The following is a 16,961-nucleotide window of genomic DNA, read 5'->3' as shown; positions in this document are numbered from 1 at the left end:
GCTGTATTTTGGGAAAGCAAATCTTAGCAGGACTTATACACTTAATGGTAAGGTCCTAGGAAGTGTTGCTGAACAAAGAGACCTTGGAGTGCAGGTTCATAGCTCCTTAAAAGTGGAATCGCAGGTAGATAGGATAGTGAAGAAGGTGTTTGGTATGCTTTCCTTTATTGGTCAGAGCATTGAGTACAGGAGCTGGGAGGTCATGTTTGGCTGTACAGGACATTGGTTAGGCCACTGTTGGAATACTGCGTGCAATTCTGGTCTCCTTCCTATCGACAAGATGTTGTGAAACTTGAAAGGGTTCAGAAAAGGTTTACAAGGATGTTGCCAGGGTTGGAGGATCTGAGCTATGGGGAGAGGCTGAATAGGCTGGGGCTGTTTTCCCTGGAGCGTCGGAGGCTGAGGAGTGACCTTATAGAGCTTTACAAAATTATGAGGGGAATGGATAGGATAAGTAGGCAAAGTTTTTTCCCTGGGATCAGGGAGTCCAGAACTAGAGGGCATAGGTTTATGGTGAGAGGGGAAAGATATAAACGAAACCTAAGGGGCAACTTTTTCACACAGGGGGAGGTACCGGTATGGAATGAGTTGCCAGAGGAAGTGGTGGAGGCTGGTACAATTGCAACATTTAAGAGGCATTTGGATGGGTATGTGAATAGGAAGGGTTTGGGGGGATATGGGCCAGGTGCTGGCAGGTGGGACTAGATTGGGTTGGGATATCTGGTCGGCATGGACGAGGTGGACCGAAGGGTCTGTTTCCATGCTGTACATCTATATGACTCTTGGGGAGTACTAAAGCTGCTGTCCAAATCCAAGTTATTTTCATACAGTTGGGTCAAAATCCTGGAACTCTTTTTCAAAGAGCACTGTGGCTGTAATTGCACTACATGAACTGTTGCCATTGAAGAAGGTGACGCACCACCATCTTCTCAATGGCACTTAGGAATGGGCAATGAATATTGGACTTGCTGGTGACATCCCAACCCATGTAAGATTAATTGGATAGAAACGTCCTTGGCAGAACAGTGTGTGTAATATTTTCTTTGTGTAAAGGAGCCTGAAAGAATGGCTTGTTTCCCAAAGGAGTTTGTTATTTGTCTTTGAAAATAAATGTCCATTACACAGTGAACTGCAGCAAAGAACAACCTCCAACCTCTCTCTCACACTGCATTTTTTCAAATTACTCAAAAACCCTCAAATTATGAATTCTCCTCAGCATCCTCCATTTCAATTGGGGAATAACCTTGAAAAAAATCTCTCATTGATTATGTGCCGACATTTTCCATAGTTCTTAACAGACTTTGATGTCTCTCGTTTGAGTGACGATCCTATAACAATTGATTTTTTTTCCCCTTTCTCAGTCCAAATGTCTGACTGTGCAAAATTCTGAAGCTGTCTCTGAAGGCTATGCTGTGCATATAGAGTGTTTAAGTCTATAATGATGCTTTCCTGGTAATGACATTGTATCCATCATGCAAAGTTTCAAACTCTGTGTTCATAAGAACTCAGTTTGTTATTAACGTTACATTTTCTTCATGTTCTTTCACACATCCTTTGAGGAGATTTTTTTAAATCATTCATATCTGGTAAATTGCAAGACTGAGGATTAAATGTAGATAGGAATTTGAGGCAGTCCCTTGAGGCTGCTCTGCCATTCACGAGGTCATAACTAATCTTTTACCTCATAAGCTGTAGGAATAGAAGAAGGCCATTCAGCCCATCAGGTCTGTGCCACCATTCAATGAGATTGTGACCTTTACCTGCAATATTCTTGATCTATTAAAATCTATTTCTATCTGTCTTCAATGTACTCAATGACCAAGCATTCACACTCCTCCATGGTAGGGAATTCCCAAGATTCATCATCCTCTGAGTGAAGAAATCCCACCTCATTTCAGGGTCTTCCTCTTATTCTGAGACTGCATCCCTTGGTACAGGACCTTCGAACCAGGAGAATCATCTTTCCTGCATGTACCCATCCACCCTGTGAGGGGTTTGTTAGCTTCAATGAGATCACCCCTTATTTCTCTATTGTCCAGGGAATATAAGTCAAGAGATGGTGGCCTATTGATATTGTCACGCAACCAGTAATCCAGAGGCCCAGCCTAATATTCTGGGGAATATAAGTTCAAATTCCCACCACAGCAGACAGTAAAATCTTAATTTGGAGATGCTGGTGTTTGACTGGGGTGTACAAAGTTAAAAATCACATAACACCAGGTTATAGTCCAACAGGTTTAATTGGAAGCACTAGCTTTCGGAGCGCCGCTCCTTCATCAGGTGGTTGTGGAGTACACAATTGTCAGACACAGAATCTATAGATTCCAATTAAACCTGTTGGACTATAACCTGGGGTTGTGTGATTTTTAACTTAGTAAAATCTTAATTTGATAAAAAATAATCTGTGAAGACCCAACTAGTTGACTAATCTGCGTTGAGGAAAGGAGATCTGCCAACCTTTGCTGGTCAGGCCTCCATGTGACTCCGGACCCACAGAAATGTGGTTGACTCTGAACTGCCCTCTTGCCAATTAGGGATGGGCAATAAATGTTGGCCTAGTCAGCAAGGCCTGTATCCCATGAATGAAAACATATTATCTCATTGGACAATCCCAGGAATCAGTCAGGTGAAACTCTGTTGTACTCTTTACCTTCCTTCTAAGTAGACCCAAACTCTCCATAATAATGCAGATTAAGACAGAGATAATTGAAGAATATGTGGAATATTATGCAGAGTTTACAGTACAGAAGTTGCCCATCTGGTATTTCATGTCCAGATGGGTTCCTTTCCACTCTATGTTATCAAACCTCATTAGCATATTTCCATCAGATAAGAATAAATACGAGAATATGAGTAAATCATGGTGTTACAGTACTATCAGCAGTCATGTGTGACAGTCTGTGAAGAAAGGTTGGAATGGCCTGTATGAATGATGAATGTACTTACAGAGAACATTAGTGTAAATAAAAGAATTTGCAGAATCTACTAGAATCAGGTTGCAATAATTCAGAGGTGAGTGGAAATCATTACAAGATACAAACCACCGGAAAAGACAATTATAGCCTGAAACAATAGCAGTGTAGCAAGGATAACAACAGAAGCTGGTGTCACCAATGGCAACATGGCTTCTCATTCCTTTGTCCCTCATATGCATCGATGTTTTTGCCTCATTTGCATGTTATGGTATCAAGTTTCAAGTTTTCACATCTCTCTCTCGCGCTCTCTCTCTCTCTCTCAACAAAGAAGGTACTCCTGAATTTCCCTCTGTTAGGTTCGACTTGGGACCATGATGAATCCTGAATCTTTGTACCATTGAGCTAGCAAGAGATGCATAAGGCTGAAAGTAAAGCAAGAAATGTTTGCTCCTTAAGTTATGAGTAATAGAGGCAGAAACCCTTATAACATTTAAGGCGTATTTAGATGTGCACATGGGACACCAAGGCAGACAATTGGACCAAGTGTGAAAATGGAATTTGATTGGTTAGTTGTTTGTTTTTGGCCAACATTGGTGCACTGGACCTTATTTTGTGCTGTACGTCTCTATGCCTATATGATTCTAGGGCATAATGTAGAAACATATTAGAAAAAGCCACATTTGGACTATTGCGTGCAGTTCTGGTTGCCTTACTATAGAAAGGATATTATTAAACTAGAAAGAGTGCAGAAAAGATTTACTAGAATGCTACCTGGACTGGAAGGTTTTGAGTTATAAGGAGAGACTGGACGGGATATATTTTCCCTGGAACATAGGAGACTGAGGGGTAACCTTAGAGAGGTCTATAAAATCATGAGAGACATAGATAAGGTCGACAGACAACAACTTTTCCCCAAAGTGAGGGAATCTAAAATTCAAGGACATAGGTTTAAGGTGAGAGTGGAGAGGTACAAAAGGATCCGGGGGCAATTTTTTTCACACAGAGGGTGGTGAGTCAAAGCTTGTGTGCTGGAAAAGTGTAGCTGGTCAGGCAGCATCCGGGGAGCAGGAGAGTCAACGTTTCAAGCATGAGCTCTTCATCAGGAATTATGCTCAAAATGTCAACTCTCCTGCTCCTCGGATGCTGCCTGACCTGCTGTGCTTTTCCAGCACTACACTCTCTGACTCCGATCTCCAGCATTTGCAGTCCTCACTTTCTCCGAGAGGGTGGTGAGTGTCTGGAACAGGCTGTCAGAGGCAGTGTGGAAGCGAGTGCAATTTTGTCAATAAAGAAACATTTCAACTGGTACATGGATGGGATAGATAAGGAGGGATATGGACCAAACGCAGGCAAATGGGACAAGATTAATTGTGAAAATCGGGAGGCATGGAGAAGTTGGGCTGAAGGGCCTGTTTCCATGCTGTAAACATCTATGACTCTAATTGTTCTCAAGAATTAAGAAATGGAGGTGATGATAAACGAGACTGAGAGAGGATTAAGCTGAATGGGTCTTCAATGACCAAAAGGCTTCCATATCAAAAATTATAAAGCAGTTTTCCTAAGCTTTGCCCAGTCAAACATTCTCAGAACCCATTTGTCAAACGATTCTTGTTTAATCTCAACCCAAGTCTTTTCTCCTACTTTTTGCAACATTTTGTTTGTGTCAGTGATTGAGGCTGGCTGAGAGGAGTTTGTGACCTCAACACTGTTGGTGGGAGGTATAATTAATAAATAAGGAGTGAACACAGAAAATGCTGGAGAGCCTCAACAGGTCATGTTGTGTCCGTGGAGAGAATTTAACATTCCAGGTCATCGGAATTGGAAAACGTTAGAGAGATGTCCCATCAGACAGAAGAGCAGAGCTTTCTCGATTCCTGGAAGGGAATGTGGCAGTGAATTAAACACGAATGGGAAAGCAAAACACAGTAGAGGACGACAAAAAGAAATGGAAAGTGTGGCTCAACAGGTCAAGCAACACCTGTGGAGGGAGGATTAACATTAACCCAATCAGGTTGTTCTTGCTTTCCTGCATCTGCTGAATACAGAACAATATCCAAACATCAATTATCCAAATTTCAGAATATCCGATCAAGATCTCAAGGTCCCGTAAAAATGCTATCCATTATCCAACAATCCGTTATCCAAACTCTCAGTTATCTGAACAAAATATGTCCCGCCCATCTCATTCGGATAATTGAGGTTCTGTATTGGTTTTGTAATGGAAGCTTCTGTCTCACAGGATTTCTGAAACACACTGATAATACACATTTAATGTATGTCAAATGTGCGCATCTGAGTTATATTAATTATCATGACTGCCAAATGATGACCAAGCCAAGGAGGGTTCACACATTTAGAAATAAAGACAGAAACTCAGCAGATCCTGTGGCATCTGTGGAAAGAGCAACAGAGTTAACATTTTGGGTCCGATATGACCCTTCTTCAGAGTGTTTGGAATATTGATTTAAACATTCCTGGTGAAACAACCAATCCTGGAAAACATGGCCCAGGGCAGGAGGCATCTGTTGAGAGAAAGGCCGAGTTTAAGGTTTCAGGTTGGTGAATGTTTGGTCACAATTAGAAGATATAGAGCAAAGAGTTAAAACTCAAATCTGCAAGCATGTGTGAATATAAGTAGTAAGCAGCAACATCTCTTATTGGTCTATTGTCCAGAGAATAGAATTCCAGAGGTGGTGGCCTATTGGTATTGTCACTCAACCAGTAATCCAGAGGAAGAGATGCATGAGATTACAAGAGAAGGACAAGACTTTGAAGAACAAAGTAATTGCAAACCTTGTGCTAAGTCTAAGAGTGTGTAACGTTGCATAAACAGTTATCTTAAAAAGTCCTAAGACTTCAGCAACCTCTCTTTGTTAATTGGTTGTCAACCAAGATAAAGACTGCACTTATAGGTAAAGTTACCATAGTCCTACCAGACCACAGGGCTCCTCTGTCATTAGAGAGAGATGACTGGTGATGGTTTAACTTGAGGCTCACCACACCTCAGGTGAGGGGAGATGTTGGGAAAGGGAATTTTTCATGGTAACGTCAACCAGTGCAGGAATCAAACCCAAGCTGTGGACGTCATTCTGCATCATAACCTCAGCCATGCAACCAACCCTCATCCACTATATTCAGAAAAACAGAAGGCATAAAGGCATTAACAGGTTTTACAGAAGTGTGAAGCTAGGGTAAGGGGAAGGTGGCCAGGGAAGGATCAGAAGGGAAGATCGGATGATAAGGTGGGAGAGATCCAATGAGTGTGTGGAAACAAAGGCTGGATCCAGAGGAAACGGAAAGCCAGACCAGGAGGGATATGGTTAAAAAAAGGGAAGACAATATGGAATATGGCAGAAGAGGGTCATGTAAGGTCCACAGTGATGCCAGCCCCAGGTACTCAGTTGTAACTCATGCACTCCCAGTGGGGGCTGCTGGTAACTAAAGTGAGTTCCTGTATTCTTCAAACTGGGAAATAGCCAGCACTTGGCTACATTTTACCCACTGGCATCTTTGAAGGTAACAGGGGATATGAACAAAACAGGTGGCCATTCCACTGCAGACGTGTGACCTCTGCCCCAATAGATTATGGATGGGTACGTCATCTGTCCTGAGGCCAATTGAGGCCCTTTGGTGACCAATGAAACAGTATGTTCCACCTCTGCCTTGAAAACAGGAAGGATGGTGACCACCCTGCAGTAGGGTTAGGGTTAGTGTGAAGGTTAGGGGTTGAGTGAGAGCCAGGGTCAGGGTTAGGCTTAGATTAGATTTCCCACAGTGTGGGAACAGGCCCTTTGGCCCAACAAGTCCACACCAAGAGTAACCCACCCAGACCCAATTCCCTCTGACTAATGCACCTAACACTCTGGGCAATTTAGCATGGCCAGTTCACCTGACCTGCACATCTTTGGACTGTGGGAGGAAACCTAAGCAAACACGGGGAGAATGTGCAAACTGCACTCCAACCATTGCCTGAGGTCGGAATCGAACCTGGGTCCCTGGTGTTGTGAGGCAGCAGTGCTAACCACTGAGCCACCCAAAATTATGGTTCGGGTTAGGTTTTCAGTACGGAGGCTGAAGGAAGGAACAGCTGATGGTTTTGGCGGCAGGGCTGGGTGGGGAGTGCCACTACGTTTATTGGGAGCACTACCCATTCCAACCTGCCTGATCTCAAATACAATCTCCCAACCACTCCATAGATATCCCCTAACATCCTGTTACCTTGAACTGCTACCCAAACAAAATGCGTGGACTGCCCTTTCATCCAGGAGACATTTGAAGTTCTTCAGACCTGACACGGCTCTCAGGCAGGTTTCCCTAGCTCTCGCAGAATCCCTACAGTGTGGACGCAGGCCATTCGTCCCATCAAGTCAATGCCAACCCTCCAAAGAACATCCCAAGCGGACCTACTGCCTACCCTGCAATTCTCATGGCTAATCCCCCTCGCCTATACATCCCTGGACACTATTGGCAATTTAAGCATGACCAATCCACCCTGACCTACACACCTTTGGACTGGAGGAGGAAACCGGAGCACCCGGAGGAAACCCATGCAGACACGAAGAGAATGTACAATCTCCACACAGTCACCCGGGGATAGAATTGAAGCCAGATCCCTGGAGCTGTGAGGCAGCAGTGCCAACCACTGCGCCACTGTGTCAGACCTGTCAGTCTCTGTGGGGCATAACATCCCTACTCATTGGTTAGGACTGCCCCAAGGTTGCACTGGTGTGTGGTACCCTGCATAATGGGTGGGGCATGGAGCTGATGAAATTCTGGAATGGCTGGAGGCCTTGGAGGGGTGTAAGGAGTATGTCCTAGCTACTGCTCACTTTGTCAGGGATTCAGTATTGAGTGTGTGTGTATGTGTGTGTGAGTGTATGTGTATGCGTATGTGTGTCTGTGTATGTGATATTGTGTGTGTGTGTGTTAGAGTGCGTTGGTGTGAGTGTATGTGTATGTGTGTTAGAGTGGTGTGTGTGAAAGTGTGTATGTCTATGTGTGAGAGTTTATATGTGTCTGTCTGTGTGTGTTAGAATGTGTATGTGTGTGTGTGTTAGAGTCTGTTTATATGTGTGAAAGGGGATGTGTGTGTGTCTATGTATGTGTGCGCGTGTGTGCGTGTGCCATGATTTGGAGGTGCCGATCTTGAGGTGGACAAAGTTAAAAATCACACAACAGCAGGTTATAGTCCAACAGGTTTATTTGGAAGACTAGCTTTCGGAGTGCTGTTCCTTCATCAGGTGGTGTGTGTGTGTGTGTGTGTGAGAGAGAGTGTCTGTGTGCGTGTGTGTGTGAATGTGTGTCTGCGTGTGTGTGACTGTGTGTATGAGTGTGTGTGTGTGTGAATGTGTTTGTGTATATGTGTGTCTGTGTCTGTGTGAGTGCGTGGCAGTCTATATATGTGTGTAGCCGTCTATGTGGGAGTGAGTGTGAGAGTGTATGTGTGTGTGTGTCTGTCTATCTGTCTGTCTGTGTCTATGTGTGTGTGAATATGTCTGTGTGTGTGTGCGTGTGTGAATGTGCCTGTGTGTATATGTGTCTGTGTGTGTGTGTCTGTCTGTCTGTCTGCGTCTGTGTGTGTGCACCTGCAAAATAAAACATGAATTACGTTCCAGCTGCAGGATTTTGCCTGGAGCTGACTGTTATACAAAGACCTTCCACTTCGTTGAACTCCCTTACGCGTGATTCATAACCAAATGTACATTAGTATTAATGGAATTTTTCAGTGGTCTTCCCATAAATTATGGAAAGCTCTGAGAGGCGCAGAACTTTCATAACAGATGCAGTTCTTGTTTACAGCCCAACTGATTGAGTTCAATTAATTGGTGCCCCATGAACTCTTCTCAGCAACACGTCCAAGACAAGTTTTTGCACCTCACTCCTGCCAGTGGATAATGCATTTTATTCTGACACGCTGTGATGGAGAATTTGGATGATCATTTATTGAAGCATTGGTTAACCAGACACTATGGGAAAGACACTTCCCATTCCACTTTGTTCTGATCAATTGTCGATGTTGCAACAATAAAATTCAGCACTTATATAGCACCTTCAATATAATAAGCCACCACAAGATGCAAGATAAACCCTGAGCCGCGCCGAAGACTTCAAGCTTGTTCAGTGGTAGGTGGACTTCAGGAAAGAAGGGAAAAAGGGCAGAGAGTCAGAGTGAGGTTTAGGGAGGCAGGTCCAGACCTCAGGACCTGGGTAGCTGAAGGCATGGCTGCCAAAATCAGAGATGTACAAGCAGCTACTCAACATCACCTTCTGCTGGACAATTCAGGATGGGCATTAACTCCTAGACCAGTCAGCAACACCCACGTCCCGCGAACAAACACTGAAGAAAAAGGCCAGAATTGGGGGAATACAGATGTCCTGGAGCATTGTGCACATGGAGGAAGTCGCAAAGACTGGAAGGAGCAAGGACATGGGCAGAAGTTTATAAAAGGTTACTATTTCTGCAAGTGAAGCAGAAAATCCGCAAGGAGTGTGGCACTGGAAAAGCACAGCTAGTCAGGCAGCATCCGAGGAGCAGGAGAATCGAGGTTTTGGGCGTAAGCTCTTCATCAGGAATGTCAATTGTCCTGCTCCTCAGATGCTGCTGACCTGCTGTGCTTTTCCAGCACCACTCTCTCGACTCTAATTTCTAGAATCTTCAGTCCTCACTTTCTCCTAACTGTTCATTACCCTGATGCATTTATGCAAGGTATGATTTGTCCGGATAGCACGCAATACAATACTTTTCACTGTATCTCGGTGCATATGATAATAGAAAATCAAATCAAATAACAAATAACAGATTCAGTCACGTTGAGCATGAGAGCTGCCAACTACTTGCACTGGGTGGACTTTCTGCCAGTGAGGATGGTACACCAGGCTGAATGTCTCAGCACCTTTTCTGTACGTGGACAAGATGGAAGATCCCAGCCACAGTCAGAGACAGAATTTAAGTGCTTGGTTTTACTGTCTATGATGAATATATTTATAAGTAATGGATTTTCATTTTCTTGTTCTGAGTGATTATTCAATCAATCCAGCAGCAAGTGTTTTGAGAGTTTTAAAAGAAGGAAAATGTTCTTTATTATGAGGCATGAACCCCAGATTTTTAATAGATGTTCAATCTCACTTCCTTATTTCATACACTATCACATATTTGAATATTAGATACAGATGCAATAAAACAAGATAATTATGGTTTAGGACTATCTCCGTTTCTTTAGTGACAGGCCTGTAGTTTCTTAAGTGAGTTGATGTATTAATTGAAGTGGTGGTTTTATAAAGCAGAGCATTCTCAGTAAGCTGTAAGTCTTTCTATGATTGAATTTCCAGATTGTTTTCAGGAGATCTTGAAGCTGGGACGTGTTAGGAGATGCCTTTTGCTAATTTCAGGCTGTTGCTGTTTATTACTCCTGCTGCTTAGATGACCTGCAGCTGGTTTGATGACTATGATGGAACACTCCTGCACAACAGTTTCTTGCTATTTCAAAAGCATTCAGCAGAAAATAGCTGTCTCAATGTGTGATCTATTTCAAGTCCAAAGTCCAAAAACACTGCCTGTCTCAAACTTTCCAGCTATGAAATACAGAACACAGGACCTATATCAACCCAACCACCTACCTTTTCCAAATAAGGCTGATAAATGTCCTATGTTGTGCGTCCATATCCAGGGAGTTTGAGACAGTCAGTGCCTTTGTGCTGAAAGACCCATTCGTTATAAATTGCCCTTTTTAATTTGTTTCAATTTGGAATGTTCCTTTGGTTCCCTCTTAAGAGTGACAAAGAAAGTCAAGTGATCCTCAGACAGTCATCGTTTGTCTGCCTTTTGTGGTCAATTTTGAAATATTTTAAAAATTGTGTTGAATATACCGGAGCATGATGATCTTAACCCATTGAGGAGATTGAGTTCAATGTGATGTCAAAAAGCATTTTTTCACTCACTCTGAGATTCTGTTGATGCTGGGCCAACTGATTGCTTCAAAACTGTGATTGAGAAATTTTTGGTCAGCGACTTTATTGGAATGTTTAGAGCAAATGCGGATTAATTGACAGAAATTGATGGAGAAGCTCAGCAGGTCCAGCAGCATCTGTGGAGAGAAAGCAGAGTTAACTTTTCAAGTCCACTGAACCTTCTTCAGAACCTGGATTCATTGAAGTTGTGATAAAGATCAGCCATGATCTAACTGAACGCTCAGAGGTCAAAATGACTTGCTTCCAATGCTCATAGATAACTGCAAAAATAAACAAAACTTACCAATCTACTGACACAATAGAAATGTGACATTGTAGCCAAGGACAGAGTTAAATAAGCAGACTCTGGAACACATTGAGAAACTGTTGAAAACCACTAGAAAAGGTCAAATAACATCTAGGTCATTGTGGAACCTTTTTTATTCCTTGGTGGTTGGTAGATTCAACAGGAAATATAAGTTGATCTGGAGATTTCTGTGTGTTACTTATTCATCACAGGAGATACGTTTTGTTGTGGTCAACTGAGTGATTTGACCAAAAGTGAAACTCAGCAATATTTTTTTAAGAATATCCAAACCCAAGCAATATCAGACACCCACACTGGGGCTGTTTCTGTGCACTTATGAATGAATGCGCCCAATCTTGTTCTAGTTTACAGGACCCAGGTATAATCTTCAGTGGCTGGCCCTGGAGAGCAAACAGGAGCAGGAAACAATATCCCACAAAGTAGGTGAAAGAGGCACAGGCCCACTGCACAGTGACTGCAGACTCACTGCCTGTGGTTAGTTAATTGAGCTCAGCTCAGGGGTATCCAAACTTGGGACCTTCTGTCTGTACAATTCACTACCACACCCGACTGTCACACGTACATTTATAATCCATCAAATGTATTCAGTGCTCCTGAACCTGAAACGTCCAACTGTATTTCACATGTGGAATCCACCAGAGCCTAATGAACATTTTCAGCTTTTTAAATTAAATCATAGAATTTCTACAGTGTGGAAGCAGGCTATTCAGCCCATCAAGTTCATAGCTACCCTCCAAAGAGCTTCCAACCCAGACCCATTCCTGTAACTTTGTATTTCACATGGTGAATCCACCAAGCCTTGCATATCCCTATATTAATTTAGATCAGCCGATCCACATCTTCGGACTGTGGGAGGAAACTGGAGTAAACCTGGGGAGAACACGCAAACTCCACACAGACGGTCACCCAAGAGTGGAATCGAACCTGGGTCCCTGATGCTGTGAGGCAGCCGTGCTAACCTCTGAGCCACCGTATCACCTGAGGGTTTGAAATGATCAGAATGATAAGCAATGAAAGAAAGAAGAAATACATTCTGGAATGTCACACTCCAAACATGAGGGGATAAGTCAGCTTTAAAACTGACTGGCAGCATTTTCACTGGTACGACTGACATTTTGCAAAGTTGTTAATGACTAGAAAACTGCTTCTGAGATCCATAAAGTTAATTTCATCTTCAGGTTACAGAGCGACAATTGTCATAAGTGCTGCCTCACTCTCTCTCGCTCTCTCTGTCTCTCTCATTCAGCAAAGGTCACCCACACTCCACCGTTTTGATTTTGTGTGCCTTTCTGTTTTTTTTTTGCAGGAACTGAACCTGTGCAGATGGACAGAGTGAGAGGGAGCCTGCCAGGGGAAGGAACAGAACGTGACCCCTTCACACGAAGGCAGCGGCGAGAGTGGGAGAACGTGAAATCCCCCACCACCCCGAAATAAAGGATGCTCACGAGAAGCTGGCGTTCGGGATTGGAAAAAGAATTGGGGCCTGTGTCAGCACATCCACGATCAAAACATCTCCACAAACACTTCACTTACCTGATGTGAATCCTCTATCACTCAGCTCCCTTGGGCCTCTCTGAAGAATTTAAATAGGGAGGAAGATATCAAAATACTCAACAAAGACAGCCCGGCGTGAATATAAGATTACAGCCTGCTCTGCCAGACAGTGTCTCAGCTGACAGAAATTTGGACAAGTGAATTATCCTCTCATTCTGGACAGAGAGTGCAGGGTGTGGGCAGAGTTGGGTGGGTGAGTGTGGGTTGGAGAGTTCTTTTCTTTCCATTGATAAGGAACTTAAGCAGCTCTGTCAAACACTACAATGATGACAGCGACCCAGTGAACAATCTCCTTGGGAATGCCAAGCTCTTTTGATTATGTTCTGTATCGCAAGGAAACACAAAACTAATAAAGTTGGGAGGAAACAGTCGAATTGAATAATAGTGTCGCCTCTCCAACTGTGGTGTGGGTTACAAAAACTTCCTCCTTTTGTATTTGTGTTTTGGAAAAGCTTTGAGCTGCTGATTAAGAGAATATTCTATTTTTTTTTGTTGACCAGCAGCCCTGAATTACAAAAGAAGCACTCAAAAAAAGAAGGTAATGTGTCGGGAATGGCCAGATTAGCGATAAAAATCCAGCGGTATTTCCGACGGAGGCCAGTCCGATTTTTCACCTTCATAATCATTTACCTCATGGCTGGCAGCTTGATGTTTCTGCACTCAGGGTTTGTGGGGGACAGTGCTATCACAGGCCAGGCCTCGTACCCCAGCGACGGCACGGTGAGCGGACCCCTGGGTGGCTCCGTGGGCACAGCCAGTCTCCAGCAGTTCGCCTTCCTACCCTTCGCCAGGGGCTACAGGGAAGTGGTGGAGAAGGAGTCCCCACCGTTGCCGCGGAGATATGGCCCACCATGGCTGAAACCGGTCTCGCAAGACTCCGTTGACAAGTTGAGATCCGTGGAGCATGTTCGGAGTTGGAGCAGGGCCCTGAAGGGGAAGATGTCGAGAGACCAGGAAGAAAACAGAGGTACGTTCTTCGATCTGTTGTTGGCGATTAGCTGCTGCTTTCTCATCTCATTCATTGCCTGCCTTCTCCAGTGAAGAGCAGAAATGGAATCCTCTGACCCTATATCAGATACATTTGCTGAGGAATCTTATGTTACAGAAGCAGAGGAGGTTAGTGTTGTTTATTTATCTCCATTGCAATGGTTAATTTGCAGAGATGAAAAAAAATGACATAATCTTTAGTGATGCAATTCATATTAATCCATTTCTGAAATCTGGCTAACCCATCGGGACATAAGTACCCAAGAGACATTTTGAAAAATTACTGATGCAAATGTTTCATTTGCTAAAGCTGGATTGACCTTATAATTAATCCTAGGTGAATGAAATCTCTTATTAGTATTCTGTCCTGCTTCAATTGACTTATGTATTTTACCCTTAACTTTTCAAGTACTTTTCGTGTTGGTAATGTGACAGAGGCAGATTTCCATATCTGACAGGTGGGAACAATGCTGCAGTGAACTATTTTGTGAGATGTCTTATTATCAAACTGGAGAAACGATTTACCTGGATGTTGCCAGGTATGGAAGGTTTGAGTTATAGGGAGAGTCTGGAGAGGTTGGGACTTTGTTCACTGGAATGTAGGAAGTTGAGAGGTGACCTTTTGGAAGTTTTTTTTTAAATGAGGGATATAGATAAGATGAATGGCAGGGGTCTTCTCCCTAGGGTGGAGGATTTCAAGATTAGGGGCAGATGAGAGGAAAAGCATTTAAAAATTAAAAGCATTTAAAACATTAAAAACAATATGGGGCGGCACGGTGGTGCAGCGGTTAGCACTGCTGCCTCACAGCACCAGGGACCCAGATTTGATTCCAGCCTCGGGTGACTGTCTGTGTGGAGTTTGCACATTCTCCCCGTGTCTGTGTGGGTTCGCTCCGGTTTCCTCCCACAGTCCAAAGATGTGCAGGTCAGGTGAATTGGCCATGCTAAATTGCCCACAGTGTTAGGTGCATTAGTCAGAGGGAAAATGGGTCTGGGTGGGTTACTCTTTGGAGGGTCAGTGTGGACTGGTTGGGTCAAAGGGCCTGTTTCCACACTGTAGGGAATCTAATCTAAAACAGGACATGAGGGGCAATATTTTTACAGAATGGTTTGTAGGTGTGATGAATATCCAGAGGAAGTGTTGGAAGCAGGTACAGTTACAACATTTAAAAGGTATTTGGATAAGTACATGAATAGGGAGGTTTGGAGGCACATGGACCAAGTGTAGGCAGATGGGACTAGTTTAGTTTGGGATTATGGTCGGCATGGACTGGTTGAACCGAAGGGTTTCCATGCTGTGGGACTGTATGTCTCTAGATAGGAGAATGCAAGTTTAAAACAGTCATGAGTTACTTGCGGCTGCAAAGTTTGGATGCTAATGGATCCCTTGCAATTTCAACAGTCAGTACATGTCCTGTTTCAGGACCTAACTGGTGCCTACATTAAGCGTCTGCAGTTCTGGTGCAGACTACACTAGATACCATTGTCTGTATGAATCCAGTGATGCTCCATTACAGTAAGGTGTCCCACTCCCCCAGTACATAGTGGGTGTGCATCCAGAGTCAGTGCGTTCCACACATCGAAGCTTAGTGTCTTAGCAAAGATTGTGTGCTCTTATCGTGTGGCAGCACTCTGTACCCATCAGCTTCTTAGTCACTGCACATTTAACATGAAGGAGCTGTCCATTGACCACCTAACTCATAACAGTGGCACGGTGGCTCAGTGGTTAGCACTGCTGCCTCGCAGCACCAGGGACCGGAGTTTGATTCCAGTCTCGGGCAACTGACTGTGGAGAGTTTGCACATTCTCCCCGTGTCTGTGGGGGTTTCCTCCGGGTGCTCCGGTTTCCTCCCACAATCCAAAGATGTGCAGGTTAGGTGAATTGGCCATGCCAAATTGCCCATAGTGTTAGGTGCATTAGTCAGAGGGAAATGGGTCTTGGTGGGTTACTCTTTGGAGGATCATTGTGGACTTGTGGGACGAATGGCCTGTTTCCACACTGTAGAGAATCTAATCTAATCTCTGGCGGTGCAGCTCACTTACAAATGGGCAGCATGCTTATGAAGAAATGTAGGAACAGAAGTAGGCCATTTGAGTCTGCTCCTGCATTCAATAAGACCATGGCTGCTCTGATAATCCTCAACTCCCTTTTCCACATAATCCTCTATTCCCTTACTGTTTGAAAATCTGTCTATCTCAGCCCTGAATATAGTTAATGATCCAGCCTCGACAGCCCACTGTGTGCAGTAAGGAATTTGCCAGATTCTCCAGCCTTTCTGTCTTAAGTGTCTCATTTTCAGATTATGTCCTTTGGTCCTAGATTCTCCTACAAGGGCAACTGACTTCTACACATCTATCCAGTTCACCCATTGGCTTGAAACTTCAGTGTGGAAACCAATCTTTAAAGTGCTAAAAATCATTCAATTTCTTTCCCTTGGGACTGTGATATGAACAAGAGTGCGAGGAAAACAAAAACGTATCAGAATCGACGATTGTGATATTATTCTTGGTCGATGCAGAAGTACTGCTGACCTTTCAAAAGAAAAATCTAGTTTTAATGAAAAAAAAGCTTGTGCACACTTTGTTGAAAGGCTGATGAATATATCTATTCACTGGCATTCCATACGAAACATGAAAGGGATGTTCACTGTTAATTTTCACCGGCCGTCAGACCAGGCGCTGTACCTGTGGAGGGATAATAATTGGAAGGGGAGGTCTATCTCTCACCTAGAACATTCAACATGGACACAAACCGTTTGACCTACCTGTGCTCCCCACTAGCATCCTCCCTCCCGTCTTCATTTAACTCTATCAGCATAACTTTCGATTTCTTTCCTCCTCATTGAGCAGCCTCTTAATAACGCTGACTGCTTCCGGCACACTCTATGGTAATGGGTTGTACGTTGGTTTAGCATGACCATTTTGAGTTCAATACAGCTGTCCTTCGAAAGGAAATGAAATTTGAAAGAAGAGTCGTATGGGACTCGAAGTGTTGACTCTGCTTCCACAGGGAGCAATTTACAGGTGCAGCTGAGGCATTCTGGAGCACATTGGTGGTGTTTTAGACAGGAGAATCGACGTTTCGGGCATGAGCCCTTCTTCAGGAATGAGGAAAGTGTGTCCAGCAGCCTATGATAAAAGGTAGGGAGGAGGGACTTGGGGGAGGGGCATTGGAAACGCGATAGGTGGAAGGAGGTCAAGGTGAGGGTGATAGGCCGGAGTGGAGGTGG

At 43.8% G+C, this 16,961-nt stretch overlaps 1 protein-coding gene across 4 annotated transcripts in view; it reads left to right on the top strand.

Moving 5' to 3' along the window:
- wscd2 (WSC domain containing 2) overlaps positions 1-16,961 on the top strand; it is a 561,402-nt gene that overhangs the window by 247,644 nt on the left and 296,797 nt on the right. For all 4 annotated transcript variants that reach the window (XM_043715459.1, XM_043715457.1, XM_043715461.1 and 1 more), the window contains one exon: positions 12,497-13,711. In XM_043715459.1, the coding sequence (XP_043571394.1) occupies positions 13,297-13,711 (415 nt within the window). In that variant the 5' untranslated portion in view covers positions 12,497-13,296. The remainder of the gene's footprint in view (positions 1-12,496; positions 13,712-16,961) is intronic.

The sequence above is a fragment of the Chiloscyllium plagiosum genome, chromosome 25 (genome assembly GCF_004010195.1).
Source record: "Chiloscyllium plagiosum isolate BGI_BamShark_2017 chromosome 25, ASM401019v2, whole genome shotgun sequence".
Lineage (NCBI taxonomy): Eukaryota > Metazoa > Chordata > Chondrichthyes > Orectolobiformes > Hemiscylliidae > Chiloscyllium > Chiloscyllium plagiosum.
The sequence above is the reverse complement of the archived record's forward strand: the minus strand, read 5'-3'. Positions and strand labels throughout refer to the sequence as shown.